The sequence below is a fragment of the Bos mutus genome, chromosome 3, assembly GCF_027580195.1.
Source record: "Bos mutus isolate GX-2022 chromosome 3, NWIPB_WYAK_1.1, whole genome shotgun sequence".
Lineage (NCBI taxonomy): Eukaryota > Metazoa > Chordata > Mammalia > Artiodactyla > Bovidae > Bos > Bos mutus.
In genome coordinates this window covers 16,720,788-16,745,006 of record NC_091619.1, presented here as the reverse complement: position 1 = coordinate 16,745,006, position 24,219 = coordinate 16,720,788, and the positions used below count along the sequence as shown (strand labels likewise).

Below are 24,219 nucleotides of genomic sequence, written 5' to 3'. Positions count from 1 at the left end.
TTAGCTTAACTATAGAGGGACCAAGTGTTATTTTAGATGTGTTTTGTGTGTGTTCTTGGTGTATATACTGACTTCAGTTCCTTATTTTTTTTTTTTTCTTTCCTGTTAAGGGGGTGGAGGTTGACCTTGCAGAAAATATCTAGGTCCAACCAGCTTACTCTCTAAGGTAGCTTCTGATGGAGGTTGATTCCATCCAGCACACCCTTCTGAGTATACAGAGCCCCTACTGTTTGAAGGAACTGTTTAGAGGTTCTTATTCTTTTTCTGTAAAAGCCTATCATTCCCACCCAGAAAAAATATCTAATATAGCCCAAGTCATTTTTGATGATGGGGTCTCTGAGACAGGGGGGTTTAAGGAGGGGTTGGGTTAGGGAGAGAGAGAAGGGTGATGTTTGGAAAGGAGTGGGTACTAAAAGGGCATTTGTTTTTATTTACCTGGAATAGACCATTTAGCATTCCAGAGAAGGGAAATAGGATTTGATCTCTAGTTGTATTGCCATAGAGAGAATGGTAGGTCAGGATCCCTTGTAGTAGTTAATATTAACGACATTATTGGGAGTACCATTATATAATTTTGCATATTTTTCTGGATCAACCTTGGAAGTTGGGAAAATGTGGCTAGGTCTTCTGGGTTTGGGAAATCCAACTGGCCTATTGGCAAGGTTGGATTACAGAGACTCAAATAACAGACAGGTGGTTCAGAGATGGTACTCGAACAGGAAAATCTGAAACCTGGATGACTGCTTATTTTAAAATAAAGCTGCTTTAATAGTATCAGTATTAATATAGAAATTTTAGACCCTACATTTACATTATGGTTTTAAACTTCCCCCTAAATAAGAGAAAGAAATAAATCTTAATATTTCTGTTCTTGTTCCTGGCTTCAGGGAAATTACTTACAAATGTATAGATGGACATTCCCTTCCTATCACTACCTCTGTGGGATCTCTTAATTATAATGCCACAGTTGAGGTCTCTTACTTGAAATATGAGAGAACTTGGCTTTAGGTTTTCTGTATTTTGAACTCAGCACCTTAAAAGAGTTCCTTTTTTCTCTGTCATATCTGTTTCATTATTTTTGGCTTTGCCTCGTCCTCTTTTTCAGCCTCTGCATTGCTTCATTAAGATTTTTCTGTCTGCTCAGTAATACTAGAAATCTGTGGCATACAAAATGGCTTTCCTTTCTTTCTTTATATTGCTGTAAAAGAAATGAATTTACCAGAAGGCTCTCCAGTTGAAGTTAGGTATTTTGTGACCAGTGAATTTTTTTAACACCCCTTTGCTGCATATATATTATTGTGTATGTTTATAAATACATATGAATTTTCCCACTTTTCTCTTTGTTTTGAGGTCCAATTGTAAAAAGTACCTGGTAAAAGCTGGAAATATTTTTTATCTCATTGAACACTTTAGAGAGGGTTTCTTTCAATTCATTAAAGGGACTGAGGAAGAAAAAGTATTACTTTGGCCCTTTTCTGAGAGGCACACTCAACAGGCAGTAATGAGAAACCTGAGGAGTAAGGCCCTAGGGAGAGCCAGTACCTGGCTTTGCAGAGATTTCTTCAGCATGTAGTGTGATGACATCATGTAAACTGAAAGCTTCAGAGCAGAGTCGGGGGTGGAACTGGAGCAGCCTTTCCACAGAGCAAGCCTCCTTTCCACTCCTGTGGCAGCTGTTTTGACTGACATTTGCATGATTTCTTACACTTCTGAATAGGAAAGAAACTCTAGATAAATGTCCGTGGCAGAAGGTGCAGACATTCTATACATCTGCTTTTCTGGTTTAGACACCTCATCCTTTTAAGAAAAGATCATTTTGAGAAATTTCTGTGGCTCTCTCCTAACAAACAACATCATGGATCCCCAGAACTCAAAGACCTGAGGCATATAGAGAACTATTTCCAGAAGTTTAATCCTGAATGGCAATTAGTCCTTGTCCAGATTTATTGGAGAATGGCCTCTTGTTCTCTGCTCCTTGTGTAGACATCTCTGTATGGCCAGAAAAGGAGCTTTAGAATGGAATACAAGCCAAGCACACCTATGTGCTGCTCTAAGCTCTTATCTATTTCCATTTTATATTTTCCCCTTCTGAGTTAGTATTCTATTTCCTGTGCCAACATATTTACCAAGAGACAAGAGCAAGAAGGATGTGAATTCAGTTTAAGTAGCTTTGAACCTCTGGTACTGCCTTTTTTTTTTTTTCTAAGCCTCTCTAAGATTAGGAGGTGGGGTGATACCCCAAGATTGTACTACAGAGCAGTTTGGCTTGTTAATGGCAGGAAATTGTGATTCCCTGTCTCTCTCTCCTCCCCTTCCCCCAACTACTTCCGCTTCTGTGACCCCATTGTTCTTATCTCATTGAGTCTTTCCCAGGCACTGGGACTTAATTAGCAGGTCATTTCTAATCTATGGGACTTGTCTTTCCTCTTTCTATTCCCTGCCTTCCCCACCACATATTTTCTGTTTATTAAGTGGTTTATTCTTAATTCTGAGAATTAATCTAGGTCACGCTCTATATCCTGTGCTTCCTCATTGGTTTCAGGCATCTGGTTCTGTCAGCAGTAATGATAACAGCTCCCTTCTCTGGCTTTGCCCTGTGTTCTGTTCTTCTGCCAAGGCCACTTGTGTTAGGCCAGAGAAAGGGTAGGTGGGGTGCTTAGCTTCTCAAAACAGCTTCAGTTTTACAAGTTGTCTGACAGCTTTATGTACAATATATTTTAGGAAAACAAATCTACTTCTCTTTTATTTAGGATTTTAATAAAATAGGGTTTGAATCTGATGAGCAAGTTCATGTGTGTGTGTAAGCATTTATGTGTATGTACACCTATACAAATATATATTATATATATACAATTTTTGTACTATCATTTAAAATAAAAAGATATTTCTTAATAAAATGTCAAAGTCTTACCATTTCAAGTGTCACTGAAATTTTTTCCATCTCCTGAGCAAAAATTATATCTATTCCCTGGTCCCAGATAAACCTTAAGAGCAAGTTTCCCTGTCCAACTGAACTAATGAGAATGGAACAGTGGGAGGGTGTTGTGTTGGGTTTTTTTTTGAGGCGGAGGGCGGTGTCTTCTTTCCCCTGTTGAGGTCTCTTCTACCCATTCACACTCTCTACCTTTTCCTTACCTAGCTACTATTTGACAGTCTTAACAGGCAGAGCAAGTTGAGGCAAGAACAGAAGTGAGAATGAAGAGAGATTTTGACTGGGTTATTAATTTATAATTTCTTACCTTCTTGATCACTCCCATCCCTAAAAGCAAACAACCAAGAGAGGAGAAGAGTAGCTGAAGGAAATGATTCTGTGTCTTGTGTGGGAGTAAAGTCAATGCCAAGATATTCAGGGACGGGGTGGGTGGACATAAGGCCCAGGGAGGCTGGGACAGTTGATTTGCTCTGCTAACTTCTAAGCTACTCTTGGTTAATAAGGTGCTTGGTGTTATCTCAGTCCAATTCAGCACACATTTACTAAGTAAATATGAGTAGCAGTCTGGTTGTGGTACAATCCCCATTGATAGCCAGGCTTGAAGGGATCTGTCTGGCTGGCTACTAAGGTGTCCCCATCAAGTATATGTGAAAGTCGCTCAGTTGTGTCCAATTCTTTGCGACCCTATGGACTATACAGTCCATGGAATTCTCCAGGCCAGAATACTGGAGTGGGTAGCCTTTCCCTTCTCCAGGGGGTCTGCCCAACCCAGGGATCGAACTCAGGTCTCTCACATTGCAGGCAGATTTTTTACCAGCTGAGTCACCAGGGAAAGCCAAGAATACTGGAGTGGTTAACCTATCCACTCTCCAGGGGATCTTCCCGACCCAGGAATTGAACCGGGGTCTCCTACATTGCAGATGGATTCTTTACGAGCTGAGCTACTAGTATATGGTGTTCTCAAAAGCTGCTCCATTGGCAGTAAAGATGCCTTTCTTAAATAAAGGAGGGTAATACCAAAATCAAGGACATTTAAGTATCAGTATTCAACATTAGAATCTCCAGGTAACCTCTCAAAGTCAGTATTTAGGAAACTGAACACTCACCATGTATTAGGCTGCATGTGGATAATTGGTTTTTGGTAAATAATACTGTGTACATATTAACTATAAGGTACATCTGGCAGGTACCTCATAAATGGATATATGATCTTTGTGGTGCCGAAAGAAAAACAGAAATTTAAAAAGCTTTGAAAAGCAAAGAATTGAAAGTGATGAATCTCTCTGTAAAAGTGAGCTCTCTACTCCAAGATCAGTAGGTAGAAAATACAAGAGAAGGCTGAAGTGTGAGCAGCCTCGTGATAATTACACCTACTCAGGGTTTACACAAGATGTCTGATAGCTAACAGTAAGTTAGTTAAGACTATAGAGGGGGACTATCCTGATGGTCCAGTGGTTAAGAATCCGCCTGCGAATGCAGGGGACACGGGTGTGATCCCTGGTTCGGGAAGATCCCACATGCCTCAGAGCAACTAAGCCTGTGCACCACAACTTTGAGCCCGAAAGCCGTAACTACTGAGCCTGTGTGCTGCACCTACTGCAGCTTGGGTGCCTAGTGCCGATGCTCCGTAACAAGAGAAGCCACTGCAATGAGAAGCCTGCACACCGCAACAAAGAGGAAGCCCCACTCACCACAACCAGAGAAAGCCCGGTCCCAGGAAAGAAGACCCAGTATAGCCAAAATAAATAGAAGCCAGGTATGGGGCTGTACTCTGCTCCCATAATCAGTCCCAAAATTTAAGAAAGTTCTTATTGTAAAGTAAAATGGTATTTGAGAGAGAAGCCAATATCATAAATAGGCACCCCACTCCAGTACTCTTGCCTGGAAAATCCCATGGATGGAGGAGCCTGGTAGGCTGCAGTCCATGGTGTCGCTAGGAGTCGGACACGACTGAGCGACTTCCCTTTCACTTTTCACTTTCATGCATTGGAGAAGGAAATGGCAACCCACTCCAGTGTTCTTGCCTGGAGAATCCCAGGGACGGGGGAATCTGGTGGGCTTCCGTCAATGGGGTCGCACAGAGTCGGACACGACTGAAGTGACTTAGCAGCAGCAGCAACATGCTTTTAGCTTTTGCTATATATCCATCAATGAGCTAGGTACTTTGTATATACACAAGCATACCTATCTTGCAAGGTATGTATTATCTTCAGTATATAGATACTAAAAAACAGGCTGTGACTTTGCCCCAAGTCTCTCAGCTTAAAATATTTTTTTTTTCTTTCTAAAGTTCCTGTTTCTACACAGTTATTAGTGTTTTTTTCTCTATAGTTTGTCCTTTAGTCACAATACCATCTCACTTAACTTTGGGCAACTTAACTCATCCCAAATTGTAGTTAAGAAATGGGAGAAGTGGATTTCCCCGGTGGTACAGTGGATAAGAGTCTGCCTGCCAATGCATGGAACACGGGTTGAATCCGTGTTCTGGGGAGATTACACTTGCCTCGGAACAGTTAAGCACAGGTACGGCAGCCCCTGAGCCCGTGCGCTGCAACTACTGAAGCCCGTGTGCCTAGAGCCTGTTCTCTGCAACAGAAGCCACCGCAGTGACAAGCCTGCATGCTGAAACAGAGTAGCCCACACTCACTGAAACTAGAGAAAGTCCGCACGAAGCAACGAAGACTCAGTGCAACCAGAAATAAAATAATTTTTTTTAAAAGGAAAAGAAACTGAGAAGTAACTTCTCCAAGCAGCCTTTCCTGCAAAATCCCCAAAGTAAAATTTGCTTCTGAACTAACTTAGGAGGCATCTTCATAAAGTTGCTGGTCAGCAACACTTAAACAGGGAGAGTTAAAGATAACCCTTCTTGTGGGAAATGGATGGGTCTTCATATCTAGGTATGCTGGATATTTTTATATTTCTTTCAGATCACTCTCCTTCTTCCTGTATCTTGTTCTGTATCCTGGGAGGCTGTGTGTGTGAAGCCATTTCAGTTGTGTTGGACTCTTTGTGACCACATGGACTGTAGCCCACCAGGTTCTTCTGTCCATGGGATTCTCCCGTCAAGAATACTGGTGTGAAAAAAAAAAAAAAATACTGGAGTGGATTGCCATGCCCTCCTCCAGGGGATCTTCCCAGCCCAGTGAACGAATCCTGCATTGGCAGGTAGGTTCTTTACCACTGGCGCCACCTGGGATGCCCCCTGGGAGGCTAACCTGCATGAATTTCATCAATGGGTTCCCTGCACTTTGGCTTCCAGTTGCTGCTGCTGCTGCTAAGTCACTTCAGTTGTGTCTGACTCTGTGTGACCCCATAGACGGCAGCCCACCAGGCTCCCCCGTCCCTGGGATTCTCCAGGCAAGAACACTGGAGTAGGTTGCCGTTTCCTTCTCCAATGCATGAAAGTGAAAAGTGAAAGGGAAGTCGCTCAGTTGTATCCGACTCATAGGGACCCCATGGACTGCAGCCCACCAGGCTCCTCTGTCCATGGGACTTTACAGGCAGGAGTACTGGAGTGGGGTGCCATTGCCTTCTCCAGGCTTCCAGTTGGAGTCAGTCAATAGGAAGTTCTGGGCAGAAGACAGGATGGAGAAAAATGACTGAAATCAGTGTATTGATTTCCCAGTTTCCCTCCCTTGGGGTCGCCTGGGCCCTACTCCTTTGATTAAAGGCCATTGCTCCTCTCAATGCTATCTCGCGAAGGCTCAGTAACCACTACCTCCCTTTGTCCTTTCAGGTGTAAGGCTGTTACTAGCCTCCAGTTCCCTACCTATTCCTTGCCAACAGTTTTTAAAAGTAGTTCTTCAAAAAAAAAAAAAGTAGCCCGTGATTATTTTGAGCATGTCAATTATTTTCTGTTGGGACCTTAATATACCTGGTAAAAGCAGGTGATATTTTGGATTCATAAATTTCATATTTTATCCATATACTTCAATCTTACTCTCATACATGTAACCTTAAATTCTTATGAGTCAACAGTTCTAAAGGGTCAACTGCTGGCTTAAGTAACAGAGAGTGACTCATACCTGTGAGGTTCCCAAGGGTAGGGTAGTGGTATCAAGGAGACATAAATCTGAGAGATAATAATAGCTCAGGCCCCTGTGACTTAGCTACAAAAGATGCTGAACAGCTTTTCAAGCTTTGTGACTGTGGAACCTTCTGTGTTTCAGGTCCCCAAAGCTTTATACAAGCTGATGGACTCTGCCTACTGGGGCCCTGGTTTCTCCATAACCTCCCAGGATGCCTCTGAGAAATCAGCTTAGAAATCCCTCAGGATGATAACTTTATCCTCCTGTTAGCACATTTTGTTTTTTTTCTGAAGACAAAGTTTGAGCTAATATCCTAAAAAAAAAAAAAAAAAAAAACTATCAGCAGATTTCTCATTTAGGATCATGTTTATCCCTGTGTTGTCAGTGATAATTTCTTTCAATTCAACCCTTAATTATTATTCACTACTCTGTCAGGATGAGGTTTTTCATATGTGCTAATGAATTACATTCTTGGTAGTAGTCTATTTGGGATAAGTTCTGGAGTGGGTTGCCATTTCCTTTCAGTAACCTTGAAAATACAGAATCATTTGGAAAGGAGTATGTCGCTAATAGTCAGACCTGACACGACTGAGCGACTTCACTTTCACTTTTCACTTTCATGCATTGGAGAAGGAAATAGCAACCCACTCCAGTATTCTTGCCTGGAGAATCCCAGGGACGGAGGAGCCTGTTGGTTGCCTTCTATGGGGTCACACAGAGTCAGACATGACTGACGAGACTTAGCAGCAGTAGCAGCAGCAGCAGCAACTATTTCCCACAAGGCAGTTAATTTAAACCTATATATTTATATAATGTTTTATAAACCCCTGTTGGCATATTTCTTTCCATACTTTACAAAAGAAGTTGAGGTACAGAGAGGTTAGTTGAATTGCCAAGGTCACCCACAAGACTATTCAGTGGCAGAGTCCAAGGACTGTTTGCTCTCACTGCAACATAGTTGCTTTCCCAAGCCCTGAGAAAGTTCTCAAGAGTCCAGCTTGGGTACTCTTGACTAGAGAAGTTGCCATCCTTTAGAAATACTAATAAATGAACACCCTTCACAATTAAACTGAAACCAGGACTTTGTAAATTGCAGCTGTAAATTGCAGCTGCCTGCAGAATCACAAGGTTAAAATTCTATTGTACTTCTCTTTGGGGCCTACATTGAAACCTGAGGGTATTTTACCCCTTTCTTTGTGACCACCTTCAGGGCTGAACTGAAGAATTTGTGTGAATTTGCCCTCAGGGGGCTATGAAAGTTTGCAGTCTTAGAATTTTTCTTTGTCCTGGCTTGGTTTGAAAGGGATAATGAAGTCAGGGGACTGAAAAGTTTCTTTACTTCTTCCTTGCTCTCCTCTACTATCTAGAAACTAGCAATGATTTTAAAGAATCTTGGTTTAAGTAAGGCATCCGGTGAGGAAAAAAAAACAACGAAAACCTGAGATCTAAAGGACCTCTCCAAGCTGGTGTAAACAAGCTTCAAGGAGAAAGAAGGTAGATTTTCGAGGGCAGCCGAATTTGGTGGAACTAGCTAACCAAGGTGTGAGAAGTATTCAGAGAGCATTTAAAAACCTTGAGGGGAAAATCTTTAAGTGAAGTTTGTAGGGATACAAAGGGAAACAGATTGCTGAGTAGAAGAAGATCGCAAAGATAGGAATAATATTCTAATTTTGAGTTTGGAGGGCTCAGACGGTAAAGCGTCTGCCTACAATGCGGGAGACCCGGGTTCAATCCCTAGGTCAGGAAGATCCCCTGGAGAAGGAAATGGCAACCCACTCCAGTGTTCTTGCCTGGAAAATCCCATGGATAGAGCAGCCTGGTAGGCTTACAGTTCATGGGATCGCAGAGTCGGACACGACTGAGCAACTTGACTTTTTCACAAATCATCACAAGATACCAATGTTTTCTCCTTTAGAGTTTTCTCATACATTATCGTACTTGAGCCTCTCAACCCCAGTTTTCGGGCTAAGGTTAAGGGGTGGATCTTTGACTCTGCAGGATAACAAGGAGTAAAGGGCGGAACTAGAAACCATATCACGGTTCTTCAACAAACTGTTTCAAGCGGATTCCTGCCCAAGCCTTTTAGGCAAAGAACCGGGAGAGAGCCCGGCGAGATTTCCTTAGCTGCAAGGCGTGGACTGGCCTCTAGGCGGCGCCCGCGATAGGGAAGCCTAGGGCTCCAACCCTGTGGGATACTCCAGCCACGCGCCGGTAAAAAGCCAGACTTGTAAATCCGCAAAATCGGCCACCGCCAGCTCAGGACCTTAAGTGTCCTTAGCTCGAGGTAGTGGGCGGGCCAGATCCTGTTCGTCCCTCTCATTGGCCCCCGGGAGTAATGGACAGGTATCTACAGCCAGCCCCGGCCAGAGGAACCGCACTACACAAGCGCGCGGTGTTGGAGTGTTGCAGGGGCATTCGCTAGGGGAGGCTACGCATGCGTGCAAAAAATCATGCTTCTCGGCGCCCCTCTGGTTCTGTGAAGGGTAACTGCTCCTTAGGGAACTGTTGGGGCAAACCCCTGACTCGTCCAGGACTAAAGCCTTTGCTGGTGTTTTTCTTTTTGTAGCCTTCTTCTCTTGCGACCCACGTTCTTCCAGCGAAATTCTCTTTTGACAAGATTTCCTAATGCGAAACTTCAATCACTTACACTGCAGCTTCATTTTATTTCTCCCCAAATACCCTCCTCCCGCCCTGTCGAGCATTCTACGAAAAAGTGCATCTTACCTCGATCCAGAAACGGGCTTGGAGTACCCTCCCTAACCCCACCTAAATTCTACCCGGGGTCTCCTGGGCCCTGGTTCATCTCCACGCACCATTTCTTCGCTTGCCTCCTTCAGGAAACCTTTCCTGATTAACCCCGGTGGGACTGCAGCCATCCCAATTACTCGGGAGAGAGTCAAGGCCAAGTTGAAGGCAGAAATTCTGGAGCAAAGGTGCTCAGAGTAGCCGACCGGTTCCCGTCCCGCCCCGCCCGCTCCGTGAGTAAAGTCATGCAGCGGCTCAGGGACACAGCTGTATTGGGAAGCGGAGGCTCCTACATAGTAGGAGGAGGCACGTCCCAGGAGGCCCGAGGACTCTGTACACAACGCGAGTGGCTCAGCCCCGGCCGTCCGCCGTGCGGCCCGCCCGGGGCCCAGTCTGTGGAGGCCCGGAGGGGCGAGTTAAGGCAGCTTGGCTGAGGGAGAGGGGGAGTGGGAGTGTGCCAGTTACCCCCGAAAAGCTGGCTCACTGAGGGGGCGAGCTTCTCGCCTCCCACTCCTCTCGAGGACAGGGGGAAAAGACAGTCGGCAGTCAATAAATAAACCCGAGGCGGGCAGGGACCTCGGGAGACTCTGAGTCCAGGAAGGCTGGAGGTGTGGAACAGGGAGGGAGGTCATCTGTCCTTGGAGACGCGTCCACGCTCACGGCCTCTGAGGGCATGGGCCTCGAGGGTCCCACTTGAGGCCTTGAAGCAACTCCCTTCAAAAGTTAAAATGGCTGCCGTCAGGGACGGCCGCCTGCAAGAAGGGCCCGACAAAGGGAGGCTTCAGGGGCCCCTGGGGCTTCTCGACCTTCCACCCTCTTGAGGGCGCGGCCCCGGTGCCCCTCAGGCCGACCCAGGTACAGGAGGTGTCTCCCGGCACCCCCCGAGTACCTGGAGGGGCCTCCCGAGGGGACTCGGGTGAGCAGCGCAGGGGGTGCACGGTGCGAGGAGAAGGGCAACTTCCGGCTGCCGCCCACCCCGAGCCGGGGAGCTGGGGCGGAGAGCGCAGGCCGGGCGGCCGGGGCCGGGCACTTGCCCTCCGGGGGCACGTCCAGCCTCCGAGGCGGGGCACAGTCCCGGGGCAGCAGGCTGGGGCCGGCAAAGAGGGTTGGGGCGGGCTCGGGCGGCAGCGGCCGCGAGGTGAAAGGGGCGGCGACCGGGGGCTCGGCCTCCTTCCTGGGCGCCTGCGGGCCGTGCAGGTAGCGCAGTAGTTCCTCCAGGGTGGTGACTTCCACGGCCTGCCCGGGACAGCCAGGCGGCGGCGGCTTCACCAGCACGCGCGGCGCGGCGCCACCCGCCGCGTTCCCGCCCCGGGCGCGGCTCCGGCCCTCCTTGGCGTTATTCCCGTTCTGGTTCCACTCCCAGGGACCTCCAGCATGGCGGAGGTGCTTGACCGGCAGCTCTGGCGTGGACTCCGGGGTGGGCAGGCAGGCCAGCTCCGGCGGGGGTACGCCCTCGGGGGGAGGCAGGAAGGTGGTGTAGAGCTGCGGCGTCTGGGCCCCCTCTCCGTCCTTGGACGGCGGCGGCGGCTCTGGGCCCGCCCCATGCAGCCGGGCCAAGCTGCGGAGGGAGAGAGGACGTGGGATCCCTGCAGACTCGATATCCTTGCTCCGCCGTCGGTGCGCTCGGCGACAGGCGCAGGAGACCAGGAGGCCAGAGACCGAGGCGCCCAGAGCGAAGGCCGCAGCCACACAGGCCAGGAGGAGTGGGATGGGGACTGAGCGAGAGGATGAGGCTGGACGGAGGTCCCGGCGCACGCCTGCCAACCGAGAGAGAAGAGAGATGGAGGCTCAGCGAAGGTAGGCCAGCGGGAAGGCGAGTTCCGAAGTGTCCCTCTCTCCCACTGCTGCTCTGCTTTCACTCCGACACAGCCTTGACCCTCTTCAGGAGTCTCCTCCCCTGACCCCTCAACACACAGCCCACCCAACCACCCTCACACACAAGCTAGAGCCTGGGCCTGGGGAGTTCCATCCCAGCTCAGGCCTCTGTAGCCATGCCAAGAGCAACTGCCAAACTCTGCCCGTGCTGAAGGAGGCGGGGCTGGGAGGGCCAGCTCTGGGGAGGGGAAGGGAGGGGAGGCTCCAAACAGGCATTATTAGTGAACACCAAACAATGATCAGTGAGGGGCTTAGAATTCTTCAAGAATTGGCAGCTCCACACTTCACTCCTGTCCCTCCCAACCAGCCCCCTTACCCTGAGTGTGAGCTCCAAGAGTGGAAGACTGGGGCCGGGGGTGGGCATCACTGGGGGGACTGGGGGTCTCAGGGGAAGGGCCAGGACTCAGAAGCACTGATGACAGAGACCAGGTCAGAGCCAATGAGACTCCTGTTCTCCACCTCTGATAACCCCAGCGGGTCCCCCACCCCTTTGGAACCCAGAAGTCCAGAACTGCAGCCTTCATTTTCCTCTGGGAATGGGGAAGAGCTTACATGCAAGGCATTCTTTGATTTCTTTGTTCAAAAACTATCTATTAGGCATCCTATTATGTGCCAAGCACTGAGCTATATGCTAGATACTTAGAATGTTAGCCCTTTCTGAGACTCTCTCAGAGTGTCCAGGGTGCTGATCTGCTGCTGCCATGGGGCATGGACTTGGGTGAGTATGGGCTGACCATGGTGAAGTTGGGACAACAGAACTCACCATAAGTGGAATCCCCTGTACCAGACTGACTCCCAGTAGCTCCATCTATGAAACAGGGAGAGAAAGGGTGAAGGTGGGGGGAGGCTTCATGAGGAACTGATGGGCATGACCGTGCCACAGAAGGAGAGAAGGACAAAAGCCCACACCTGGGATGGTGTCTATGGCCATCAGAGCCATGCTCAACAATGGATACAGCTGCCTTTGCCCTTTTTACCTTGGCAGTCATCATGCTCCATGGATTCCTGGTTACCAGTTGGATCCACATCAATCCTAGGAGGAAATGGAGGTGGCTCAGTGCAGGTATACCTCTTGTCCCCTCCCCCACCCTAGCTCTCAGCCTCCTCTCTTAGTAGTGGGGAGCTTTTTCCTCAGGAGATCCAGGAGCCCCTCACTTACCCACCAGGTGCCCTGATATCCACGCAGCCTCTGGAGCTGTCCCATCCACAGTATGGGTCCTGAGAAGCCAGACAGCTCCTAGGGAAAACTGAGTCATATGAGGCTGGGACCCTCCACTCTAATCACAGTCCATTCCCCTGCCTCTTTCACTCTCACCCTGGCCTGCAGGAGGCTCCTAGCCTGATACTCCCATCCTATCCACACCAATCCCTAGTCCTGTCCCTGGTGACTGCCCACCGGCAGGATGCTTGTGGACATCCCACCACACACAACCATCCCCTGCATTTCCCTGCCACCCCCAATGCCTTTGTGCCTGCAGGCCCAGGGAGCCTGGCCTCAAGTCCCTCTCACCTCCGACAGGCCCCATGCCGGGCACACCGACTAAGAGGGAGGTAGATGATGCAGCCAGAAAAAGCCACAAAGAGCCTGTGACCTTCAGTGTCCAGCTCCAGCCCTATGACCCGCCGTGCTGTTTGGGCTGCCCGCTTCCCACTGCACCTAAGGTGAGGCCAGAGGGAGTCAGAGGTGGAGCAGGTGAGGCTCCTTTTTCCCTGGGTAAGGTAAAGAAAAGAAGGTGGGGAGGCATACAAGCAACTGAATACAACTCATGGGGCTACCCTGCCGTGCTACACAATGTCATCTCTCCAAGTCCCTCTCTCTTCCCCACAACTTCCAATATCGGAGTCCCCACCCCATCCCCATATCCCCATCTCCCACCTCACATTCCATCCCTGCTCTGCAGGGGGCCTGCTGGACAAAGGGCTCACCGGGAGGGGCTGTAGGCATCGATCTCTTCCAACAGAATGGGCTCAGAGCCCCCAGATTGCCCCCCTGGGGGCAGCACCTTCAGCACTGTCCCATCATTGGAGCCAAGGAACAGGACTGTGATGTTACTGTAGGGACCAGCCATGCCATCCACAGCCACTTGGGTCAGTAGGGCCCTGGAGGAATAGGCCTCGGGTCAGGACAGCCTGACCAGTGGAAGCTTGAGTGTTTCAAGGACCTGGATACCCCTTCTCTGCCCTTCCCCCAGCCCAGGGTTTCCTTCTTAGCTCTGTCCCTCCCACTTTCATAGGTTCTTCCTCCTACTAATATGATTTACCTTGTGGGGTCAGAAAAAGAGAGTGGGTGAGGGGCGGATGGCAGTGGTCAGGATTTTTCAGCCTGATACCTGCTGGTGAGGGTGAGCAGAGGCTGATGGGTGGCAGGTGGCACGGCAGGGTCCAGAAGTGGGTGAGCCTTGATGAAGGTCAGGACATCATCAGGGAGATCTCGGGAAGAGGGGAACAATGCAGCCACACCTACTCCTGCACAGGATCCGGGCCTGGAGGACACATAGGAAGAGGCAGCCTTGGGACAGGGAGCTGGTGGTTACAGAGCCTAGCTAAGCCCCAGCAGCCTGCCCTAGGGCCAGGAGGCCTCTTGTTCCATCTGCACACAGACATTCATACTACTGCTTCCCTTCCCTGCTGCCAACCCATGACAGCCCCCTCCCCAGGCCTTGGACACCTTGCCCTCTCCTCATAACTTATTTGGGGAGCAGACACTGCTTGCTTCTGCCTCCACCAAAGCCCCCCATCCTGGGTACCTGGGGGAGGGGACCCTGTCCTCAGACACAGGGGTCCAGGCCCCATCCAGACTCCTCTGCTCCTTGAACTTGCCCTCAAACCCACGCTCGATATCATCCAGGTAGAAGGCGCAGACCGCAGAGCCAGGAATGCTGAGGGAGCCAGAGAACGACGTGGGCTAGGTTTAGAAGGGACAGCAGAGCGCCTCCCAGGTAAGACTTGGCCACCCCACTTCAAGTACCATCTTAGGGGAGAGCCTGAGAGAGCGGGGCAGCCCCTGGGGGCCATGCAAAGAAAGTACAAGGAAAATGGAGCTTCCCCTCACCACCCTCATCAGTAGGCTCTGCAGGATGATCTTTGTTGCTGGGGGGCGCGGAGGGAAGGGGACAGACTGGGCTGCATTGACTAGTCTAGTACCAACCTATTGGTCTGGGTGGTGAAGACCCCAAAGAGAGCAGAGCGACCATACAAGTTCACAGGCCCTGTCAAGGCCTGTAAGACATCAAAATAGAAGGTCGAGTCTCCAGGGACAGAGCAGTTGAGCCGCAGCTTCAGGAAGGATGTCCAGTGGCGGTCCAAGGCCCTAGGTGAGCCACCCATGTCGCGCTTACACACACGGGCCACACGGGAGAACTGCACCTGCCGGGAGAGCCAGGGAGGATGGAGGTCAGCGAGAGCCCCGGCCAGCAGGGGGAGAGCGGTTTGGTGGGGTTAGAGTACCAAGAGACCAATGTCAGGGGCACAGCTAAGGGAGGATGTGGTGTGGTTGGTCAGTCCGAGTCAAGGTGAGGGACAGCAGGATGAGGGGACAGAGGCCTGAGGGCAGCTCCGCGGTGGGCTCAGAGCCCAGCCAGGAGCTCTTCCCCAAATGTCCAGCTCCTAGGAGCCAGCAGAAGCCTCTAGCTACCACCCCCACTGCCCACCTCCTTACCCTCCCCAGCCGGGCATCCTCCACAGAAACTTCTCGGAAAAAGAAGTAGACATGGTCTCCGTGCTCCAAAGCGTGGACAAAGTGTGGCTCTGAGTGGGAAGTGACAGGAACGGTATGGAAAAGTATCTGTACCTGTCCAGAATCTCCTGATCCCACACCGCCTTTCCCCTTAGCACACCTGCACACAATTACCACCACCTGCCTGCCACAGCCCTCCCCCTGCACCTCCTCCCCAAGAGCAGCCTCCCTCCCCCAGGCCCACCCTGACCTCGGAGCCACTTGGAGTCGTACTTGGCGGAGCGGAGCGGGGGCTGAGGCCCAAGGCTTCGGTAAACCACAGCATCACTGGCCTGGAAGTCTGCAGCTGTGGCTGAGTACAGGCTGCCCTCTGGAGGGGTGGGTAGGGTGGCATCAGGGGGGCTCAGGGATCTGTATCTTGGCTCTCCTTGGGCATCCCACACCCCTACCTTGGCCTGACCCTGGCCCCTACCTCACCCCTGATTCAGGAGCATGCAGGAAAGACCAAACTCGGAAAGGGGCTAACATGGCAGCCACATGCCTGCTTCTCACATGCCCAGGTGCACACCTGCAAACACGGCCACGTTGGACTGGGTGGCATCAAAGGGGCATCGAGCTTGCCCACTCAGCTCCTCACCCTCCTGCTGCAGCGAAGTTATCTGGAGGCAGAAGGAACAGGTTCTTGGAACCCTCGGGGTGTTGCAAGTCTGGCTCCATAGCCCACTTCCTCACGTCCCCTTGCCTCCTTGCCCCACCTCTTCCGGACCCTCCACCCAGGGCACTCCCATCCCCCACCCCCTGCTTGTCCATCCCCACCAAACTGATTGCCCAGCTTGAGTTCTCCTCCTCCTCCCATCCTGATGCCCCACCCTCGCCTTTGTACCCCATAGCTGCGGCACACGGGGCTGAATGAGTTCGTTCCACAGGCAAGGAGCGTCTCGGAGTCCCAGGGCACGAGAACGCGAATGTAGTTGTAGCACTCGTCCTAGAGAATCCAGAATTCTAGGTCAGCCACAGGGCTCCCTGGGACTGGGACAGGGGTCATGGAAGTAGGGTTATCCTCCTTGAGCCAGTTAGAGCAATAGGGGGTAAAGTTTCAAAGAAGCTATTTACTACTAGTCCTGGGGTCTTGGGCAAGTTCTTTGGCCTCTCAGAGCCTCGCTCTTCTTTTGTGTGAGATGTGTAAAGGAAGCTAAAAATCATCAATTCCCTTTCCTGTATATTTTCCTCTGTGACTTGAGATAAGAGAAGTAGCAGAGATTTGGGTAGGTGGAGGGTCAGTTGGACAGAGCCTGCAGGCTGGATCATCTCCTACCCTCAAGATTTTCATCCCACTCCTCACCGTCAGCTTGCCCCGCACGGCACAGTTCTCCACGTCTTGGCTCCTCCATGTTAGATACTGGAGGGAAAAGTAGAAAAGGGAAAATCGTGGCACAGCCTGGACCCACCGCACATTGTGGTTCCCTTTTGGAGTCTTCTTCCCACCCCCTGGATCGCCGTTAGACCTTTCCAGCCTCATCTCCATGCCTCAACCTCCTCCCACACAGCCCCTCACCTTGTTGGGCACGAGCCCCTCCCCTTCTTCTTGGGCTTGAAGATCAAAGGAGAAAACGTGATCCCTGAAGGGATAAGCAAGGAGGGATAAGAGCCAAGCCATGGCTCCCCACTTGAACTCCCGTGTCCCCACCTAGTCCGTGTTCAGATGCTCGGGACAAACAGTGTAGACCTCCTGCCCCATCTTCTCCCCCTGACTCCACACCCATAGGACCCAGCTATGTTCTGGGTCCTAACATGTCCAAACCCCAGGGCTTGTACACCTGCATGTGTCCTCTTCAAGATGTGGCAGTGGCCATGCAGGTCCCATGCCTGCCTGGAAACAGGCCTGGCAGCCCCACAATGGTGCCACAGCCAGTTTACCTGGCAGCCACTAACAAGGTCCGGTTCAGGGTCAGGAATCTCTGAAAGTCCAGCCCAAGTTCCGCAACCACAGCATCATCCTCCAGGCCCCGGAACCAGGATAATGGAGAGATACCTAGAAGGCACAGAGAGGTGGGTGCTGACGCCCTCAGACACAACACTCCCTCAACATCCTCCCCAGCCAGAGGAAACCCAGCCCTGGGCATGTTAATAAAGGTATTAAGAAGGCTAAATACAATATCAGCTAACTCTGAGCACTTCACCTCTGCCAAGCACTGTGTGAGCACTTGAGCGGCATTGTCTCATTTCAGACAGCAACCCTATGAAGTAGGTTGGTGCTATGTTACAGATGAGGAACCTGAGGCTTAAAGCCAATAAGAAATTTGCAGAGCTCATTTAGCTTGGGAGTGGCAGGGACCCCAATTCAGATCCAGGCCTGTCTGAGTTCAGAGCTGAGCCCAACCCAGTTCTTAGATCTGCCTTAGGGCTAGCGATTCCCTTTCTTTCCACATTGTATGCTGTCCCACGTAGTCCATTTCCTCACCCCATCTCTCCCAGCCCTCTTTTTGCACCCTCCCCTCAAGGCTCTTCACAGACCACCTCAATCCTCCAAGCTTTCTGCCTCCTCTAACCAACTCCAGCATCCACCTGGCCTGATCATGGAAACCACAGTCATCAGTGTTCAGAGGGAGCCCAGAGTTCAGAGAGAGATGATTTAACATTTGTACCGTGATTAGAACACTGTCTGACACATGGAAGTGTTTGCTACTCTTATCTATCCCCCAACAGTTACTCTCAGTAACCTAACTGCCATTCCTTCAACCTTAAAATTGCTCTAAATTCTACATATATAACAGGAAGCTGCAAATAGATCTATCTGCAAGGTCTGTCACGGTGGGACGGTGGCCCTTCCCTCTCCAACTGGCCCCAACTGGCTGGTGTGAAGCCTGCCAGTGTGACCCCAGGTAAGGACTGGATAAGCCTGCTCCCTCCCCCTAGCCTTCTCACTCAGCCTTTCCTCCTCTCTCCTGACTGGGCCTGGGACATTCAGTAAGTCCCACCATGACGGACCTAGATGTGGTGGTGATAAAGTGGTGGAGAGGGAGGTAAGAGGTGTTGGGAACCACTGAATTAGTCCCAAGCCTTCATTTTGTAGCTAATAATAATAGCAAACACATATACATCATTTACTTTGTGCCAGACAGTGTTCTTAGCACTTTACCTGTATTACCTCATTTAATCCCTAAATAACTCCATGAGGTAAAATACTATTTTTTGGCCATGCCTCATGGCCCATGGGATCTTGGTTCCCAAAGCAGGAATTGAACCTGTGGTCACTGTGGTGAAAGCACGGACCACCAGGGAATTCCTGCTAGAATACAATTATTATCTTCATTTTGCCGATGAGGAGACTGAGGCAAAGAAGGTTAAATAACTCCTTATAAAGTGAGCAGCAGGAATTTGAACCTGCCACGGTTTGGTCTGACCAAGAGTCCATGTTCTTTATCACTGAACAATGCTGCCTGGAAGTGAAGAAAGTTGGCCCACAGATGAGAAGTGACTGGCCTCTGTGCCACTCCACCTATCTGCTCCCCTTTCCTGTCAACTCTTAGCTTCCTTGAGACCGAGAGCCCTCCTGCAGCTTGCCACCCACACAAAAGGTCTCGGTGTCTCATTGCCAAGACTGAGTGCTGAGCTCACATAGAGGGCCAGGGTGCCAAGCACTCACCGTGCAGGTCAGAGGTCAGCAGAGGGAGAGGGTCCTGGGGAAATGCAGCCTGCGTGTGTGGAATTGAGAGCAAGAGTAGTAGCAGCAAGGGCATGAAGTGGGGGGCACGGGGCATTCTGTGTGGGGCAGCTCAGGCCCCAGGGGCTGCCCCCTCACCCATATGCTGGCCCTGAAAGAGAAGACAGAAGTGGGCGAAGGGGCCAAACGTCCTCCACCTTTGAAGCAGGAGGGCTCCTTCCCAGGTCTATCCCCAGAAGACCCTGCGGAGAAGGGTAAAGAATCCTATCTCTGGCACTGCCTCAGAGCCAGCCGGCTGTCACTGTCACTCAAGGCCCTTCCCTCTCCAACTGGCCCCAACTGGCTGGTGTGAAGCCTGCCAGTGTGACCCCAGGTAAGGACAGGATACGCCCGCTCCCTCCCCCCAGCCTTCTCACTCAGCCTTTCCTCCTCTCTCCTGACTGGGCCTGGGACATTCGGTAGGTGACACCTCCTGGCCCCCTCTTGCTAACCTCGTCTCAGCTATAATTAGACACTGAAGCCTTAAAATTATAAATAGTGATTCCTTGGCACTGGGGGGGAGGAAGAGGATATCATGTCTGCCTCCCCTCCCTCACAGACCCCCATGGCACCCTGGGAGCAACTTAGGCACCGCGCCTTGGTAGAGGCAGCTGTGAGGCAGCCATCATCCTGTTTAGGGCTCAGGAAGAACAGAGTTGGGGAGGCAGCCCAGGGGTCTTTGCCCTGGTCTAAGCTCCTGCTTCTAGGGCCCTTTCCATTGCTAGGGGGAAGCTGCGTAGGGAGGGGAGTGAAGGAGGGGGGCTGTCTTAGCCAAAAATGAATCTGCATCAAAGCCAGATCAGAGGCTAAATTTAGCTCTGGCTGCAGCTGTCTGCCCGACCACTGTGCCCCCTCCCAGCCTCCCTAGCCCCCTGTTCCCTCCCCAACTCCTAAGAAACCTTGCATGTGCTCAATTTGTAAAAGAGCAGACCCACCCCCTGTGAGGAGCCAGTCATAGAAGGGGCTATATTGGTGAGGAGATATGACTGAATATGTCCCTCTCTCCCTTCCTTCCCTCTTTGGGCTGCCGTGGAATGAAAATGTAAATAATTCAATGACAGGCAGGCGATTGTAGCCCAAAGTCCAGGAAAAGAAAGATATGGTGGAAGGGACTGTAAGACAGCCCTCCTTCCCACCCATCAGCCTCCATCGGCCTTCCCCAGCCAAGCTGACCCTGGCTAGAACCCACAGTGGGAGGTGGACACCAGCTTCCTGCCTTCCCCTGATATTGAAGTGAGGGGCTGAGTGAGCCCAGGAAATCAGGTCAGCAAGGGTGAGACTCCCTCCTTTCCATGAACAGACAGTTATCCTACACTAATCCTCAGTTGCCTGTCCTGCCATGTTCCCTGAAGAAGAGACCCTGGGCTTCCAGGCCTCCCCCATTCCATCTCCCCCACAACTCCACTCTTGGAGCCAGGACCCAAGTGTACCCCACCCCCAGTCTAGCGTCATTGATGGGGAGGCTGACGTCAGATGGGATCCCAAGAGAGCTGGAGGAGGGGAAGGGATAGGAGCACCTAATGATGACCCCCTCCCCAGGGGCAGAGCAGTCAGCTAGCTAACGACCCTCTGGTACTGAAAGGCCAAGCCTCCCTCTGCCACCATCCCCTCCCCGCCCCCCACCTCACAATGGTTCCGGATGGTGCTGCTCCTAGGGGAAGAGAAAGGGACACAGCTTTTCTCCTATCCTCCCCCTCCTGCCCCCCCCCCAAGTTGCCCTGGGCAACTGGTATCTTCACCCAGGAAACAACTTCAGTCTCAGGCAAGTGGGGAGAATGATCTGACCGTCTTCTGTTCCCAGGCCATGCCTACTTCCATCCCCTGCTCTCAGGGGCTATTGCCCTTTCCTTACCTGGGGTGGTGACTCCTGTGGGGGTTTGAGGGGGTAGGAGACCTCTGACCTGATGGAAGAAGGGACAGAAGGAGGGAAGAGACTGAATTATACCTCATTACCACATCCCTTAAAAGTAAATGTGAACATCAAGAGAAGTCTAATGAGGCTAGGGTAGGGGAGATGCTGCCCTGGAACTGGGGTACACATTGACATTGAGCTTGATTACAAAGGTCCTGGCCATTCATGCCTAGAGCTGTGAGGACAAGGGCAGGTGCTGGGGCTGGACCCTACCCAGAAAATCCTGGAACTTCAGGGCCAGTCTTGGGAAAGGGGGTGATTGGGAGAGTTTGGAGGGCATGCTGACCACTCCCATATGAAAACCTTCAGAACCCCGCAGCCGTCTTAGCAAAAGCACCCTAGCTGGGGACAATAGAGGCTAATTTGCATATCATTTGCATGTTTTTCATCCCTAAGCAATATGCTCTAATACCAAGCCCCTTCCTTCCCTCAGAGCAGGCCCTGCCTCCCTCCCACCCAATCTCTCTCCACTCTACCCCCCACTTTAGACTGGATTAGTCCAGCCTCTGAAAACACTTGGTTGGCCATTGCATTGGCCCCCCAGACTTTATGCTGTCTTTAAGAGGTCTTCCCACAGATGATTTTAGTGAGCAGCATCTGAGTTGCCCCCATGCAACGCCTGGCTTGGGGAAAGGCTTACCCTGCCAGGACCAGTCCCAGCTGCTTCACACTCCCCATTTGGAGCAAATGGGGGAGGCCTCTTTCTCCCCCTCCTAGGTTCTCCCCTTGCTGGGAAGAGGAAACAGCCCTTCTCTCTCCTCCTGGCCCTGCAGCCACCTCTGAGGAGTGGCCAGGGTCATAGCCAGAATCTAGCAGGGGGCTGGGGAAGGCAGGGAGAAGAGACCCGGCTGGGGACAATAGCAGGAAGCCTTCGGGCTGGTCGCCTGCCCCAGTCCACGTTCCTCTAAGGATGGGGTGGGGGTGGGGGGCGCACCAAGGAGCCTCAGGGAACAGGCGCCTTCCCTTCTCCAAGACAGTTCCCCTCACCCTTAGCTATCAGCCCCCGGTTTGGTCCCTACCTTCCCTCCCACCCAGCCCCGAACGAGGATAATCCAGGTGTCTAGAGGCTCGCCTGAGGTGGGCCTGGGGCCAGGGGCTCGACGTGTCTCCCCCTCACTGGATCTGGGGCTCGGAGAGGGGCGGGTAGCAGAGTCTGGGCCGGGACCGGGTCCCAGAGCCACGTTAGCGGGAGGAGGGGCTGGAGGGGCCTGCAGGCGCAGATCGAACAGGGATGGGAGCGGGGGTTGGGAACGGAGGCGGGTCTCCGAGGCCAGGGAAACAGGGCCAGAGGCTTGGAACCGAGGAGGGCGGGCCTGCGGCCAGCGCAGAGCGGGGTCCGCGGGCTGGAGATGCAATCGTCAGCCCGGCTCTCCGCCTTGGGAGACCAAGGTCTAACAAAGCCCCTGGGCAAGTGGGGTGAAGGAAGGTTATGGGCTCTAGGACTAATGTTCCTCGGGGCCCATTCCCGACTCTATGATCAAGTCAACCCCGCTGGGAGGTGCTCAGACTCCCGCTTGCACAATGACAGAGGTGCAGCCGGAGCATCAAAGTCTGGAGCGACGCGTTCTTCCCTTCCCTGCAGGGGAAACGCGAGGGTCCGGTTCCCCACGGGTCTCGAAGCCTTAATCTTTCTGCTGGGGAGGCAAGAGACCAGGTTTTCCACCCTCTGTACGATGCGCGCCTCAAATAATGCCTTTCGCGCTCCTCAATGCGAGGGACGCGACTCGGAGAAGCCAGGTCACAGGAGGCGTCCAGACCTTGCGCCCCACAGTGCCGTAGCGTGGCTCCCCTCTTCCCTCGGTTCACCCCAACTCCGCTGACCCTCTCCGTCATCCAAGCACGACAGAGCGCTGGCGCCCTCCCGGGTCCCTTTGGCACTTCGAAGCTTACCCTCAGCCTTCGGCGCCCCGATCCTCCCCGCCTCCCTGCAGCCCCAGCCCTACTCCAGGATACTTGCTCCGAGATCCGGGTCAGCGGGAGAGAGATCGCAGCGGTCGAGCAGCTGCCGCGCACCGCGCCGAGTTCTCAATCGGTTGGGGCCCCAGTCAGATGTGGTGAATGTCCGAATTGGATGGAGCTTGGATCTGGGCTCCCGGGCGCTGACAGGTCGCGCGAGTCCTGGATCCCAGTCGCAAACCCCACTCCCGCCGCGGTTCCGCGGAGGAAAACAATGCGACCGCCCGGAGCTCTGGGCCGGGCCCCAGCCGCCCCGCCCGCCTCCCGACCGGACCCGCCTCCGGCCCGCCTCGGGGTCCCCATTACTAATCGGGCTCTCGGAGGCCGGTTAGACACCGCCTTCTCGACACCTCTCCGCCAATAGTTCTCGGAGGAGGAGGGGCGTCGGGAGCACCGCCCACCGAGAGGGCCTGGCCGGGAGGCTGAGCAGGAGACCCTAGCCAGGCGCGAGATCCACGGACAGTCGCTGAGGCCCGGTCAGAGGAGGGGTCACACGCTTTAACATGGAGAGGCCCGGGGAAGAAATCTCACAAGAGAGGAAGGAACAGCAGCTTGGAGGAGAGACAGACAGGAAACCCGAGGACCTCGGCTGGGCTGGGCTGTCAGAGCCGGCGTGACCCTCCCTCTCTTTTCTCTCTCCAATGTCTTTGACTACCCTGCTCCTGGGTACACCTCTCCCTTACTCTGCCCCCAAACCTCTATTCCTCCTCTCCACTCTTTTTACATCAAATCGTTTATTCTTCTCATGTGCCTCCTCTGGTTCATCCCGACTCGGGTAAGGGAGACCTAGCATGCATTTGAGGGCTTGAGGCCTGGAAAAGGAAAGGAAGATGTCGCCAGGAATTTGCCTTATCTTCATCATCTCCCCTCCTATCCCTACTATCAAAGCAAGACGTACTTAGGCCAGTAGGCCAGAAACTAAGGAGCCAGGAAGTCAGGGTGGCCAGCAGTTAGGCTGCTGGTTGATGGAAGAGGACAGGTGAGTAGGGCTGAAGCCAAAACAGAGATGTGGAGACTGGGACAAACCGATTCAGAGTCACACAGAAAGAGGAGCAACATGGGACCTGAAAGAAAGGAAAAGTAATCAGCTGCCCCAACCCCACATATCCTTACTGCCCCACAGACAAGGATTAGTGATGTCCCATTTTTCCTCAGGGGGCCCTGGACATCCCTCCAAACAGCAAAACTGCCTTTTCTCGATTCCCACCCTCTATAAAGACCCTTTGATTCCAGGAATGTCAGTGGGGAGGAAGAATGAGGCTACTTCAGACAGCTCTGCTTAGCTCCCACCTTGGTATTGCCTGCTAAGATTCTTCCCTGCGTGGGGTCTGGGACAAAAGACGTTCTCAAAATTCCCAGGATAGTGGGTGGCATGGGAGACATTGATATTAT

The 24,219-nt window shown here is 52.0% G+C and overlaps 1 protein-coding gene across 4 annotated transcripts; it reads right to left on the bottom strand.

The window, feature by feature from the left end:
- Nucleotides 1–9,959: 9,959 nt before the first annotated feature.
- SEMA6C (semaphorin 6C) lies at nt 9,960–23,082 on the bottom strand. 4 transcript variants are annotated; one of them, XM_070367119.1, is made up of 20 exons: nt 22,829–23,081; nt 20,812–20,860; nt 18,903–19,071; nt 17,174–17,288; nt 16,812–16,875; nt 16,599–16,655; nt 16,140–16,241; nt 15,825–15,915; nt 15,507–15,626; nt 15,239–15,327; nt 14,729–14,946; nt 14,328–14,459; nt 13,911–14,063; nt 13,507–13,680; nt 13,091–13,237; nt 12,740–12,817; nt 12,558–12,613; nt 12,344–12,388; nt 11,897–11,992; nt 9,960–11,462 (listed from the first exon to the last, which is right to left on the bottom strand). In XM_070367119.1, exons 3-20 carry the CDS (start codon nt 19,015–19,017, stop codon nt 10,444–10,446), a joined length of 2,871 nt encoding a protein of 956 aa, XP_070223220.1. In that variant the 5' UTR covers nt 19,018–19,071; nt 20,812–20,860; nt 22,829–23,081; the 3' UTR covers nt 9,960–10,443. The 4 variants fall into 4 exon arrangements, with proteins under 4 accessions (XP_070223220.1, XP_070223222.1, XP_070223221.1 ...); XM_070367121.1 differs by lacking the exon at nt 13,091–13,237 and having other exon boundaries at nt 22,829–23,082; XM_070367120.1 differs by lacking the exon at nt 11,897–11,992.
- Nucleotides 23,083–24,219: the final 1,137 nt, after the last annotated feature.

What these genes read in the sequence shown, in the direction of transcription:
- SEMA6C (XM_070367119.1), bottom strand. Translation starts at nt 19,017, where the DNA reads ATGCCCCGTGCCCCCCACTTCATGCCCTTGCTGCTACTACTCTTGCTC. An exon ending in CCGTGCGGGGCAAGCTGACG is followed by an intron (nt 16,242 to 16,598) that starts GTGAGGAGTGGG and finishes TGGATTCTCTAG; the next exon opens with GACGAGTGCTACAACTACAT. An exon ending in TTCACCACCCAGACCAATAG is followed by an intron (nt 14,460 to 14,728) that starts GTTGGTACTAGA and finishes TGGCTCCCTCAG; the next exon opens with CATTCCTGGCTCTGCGGTCT.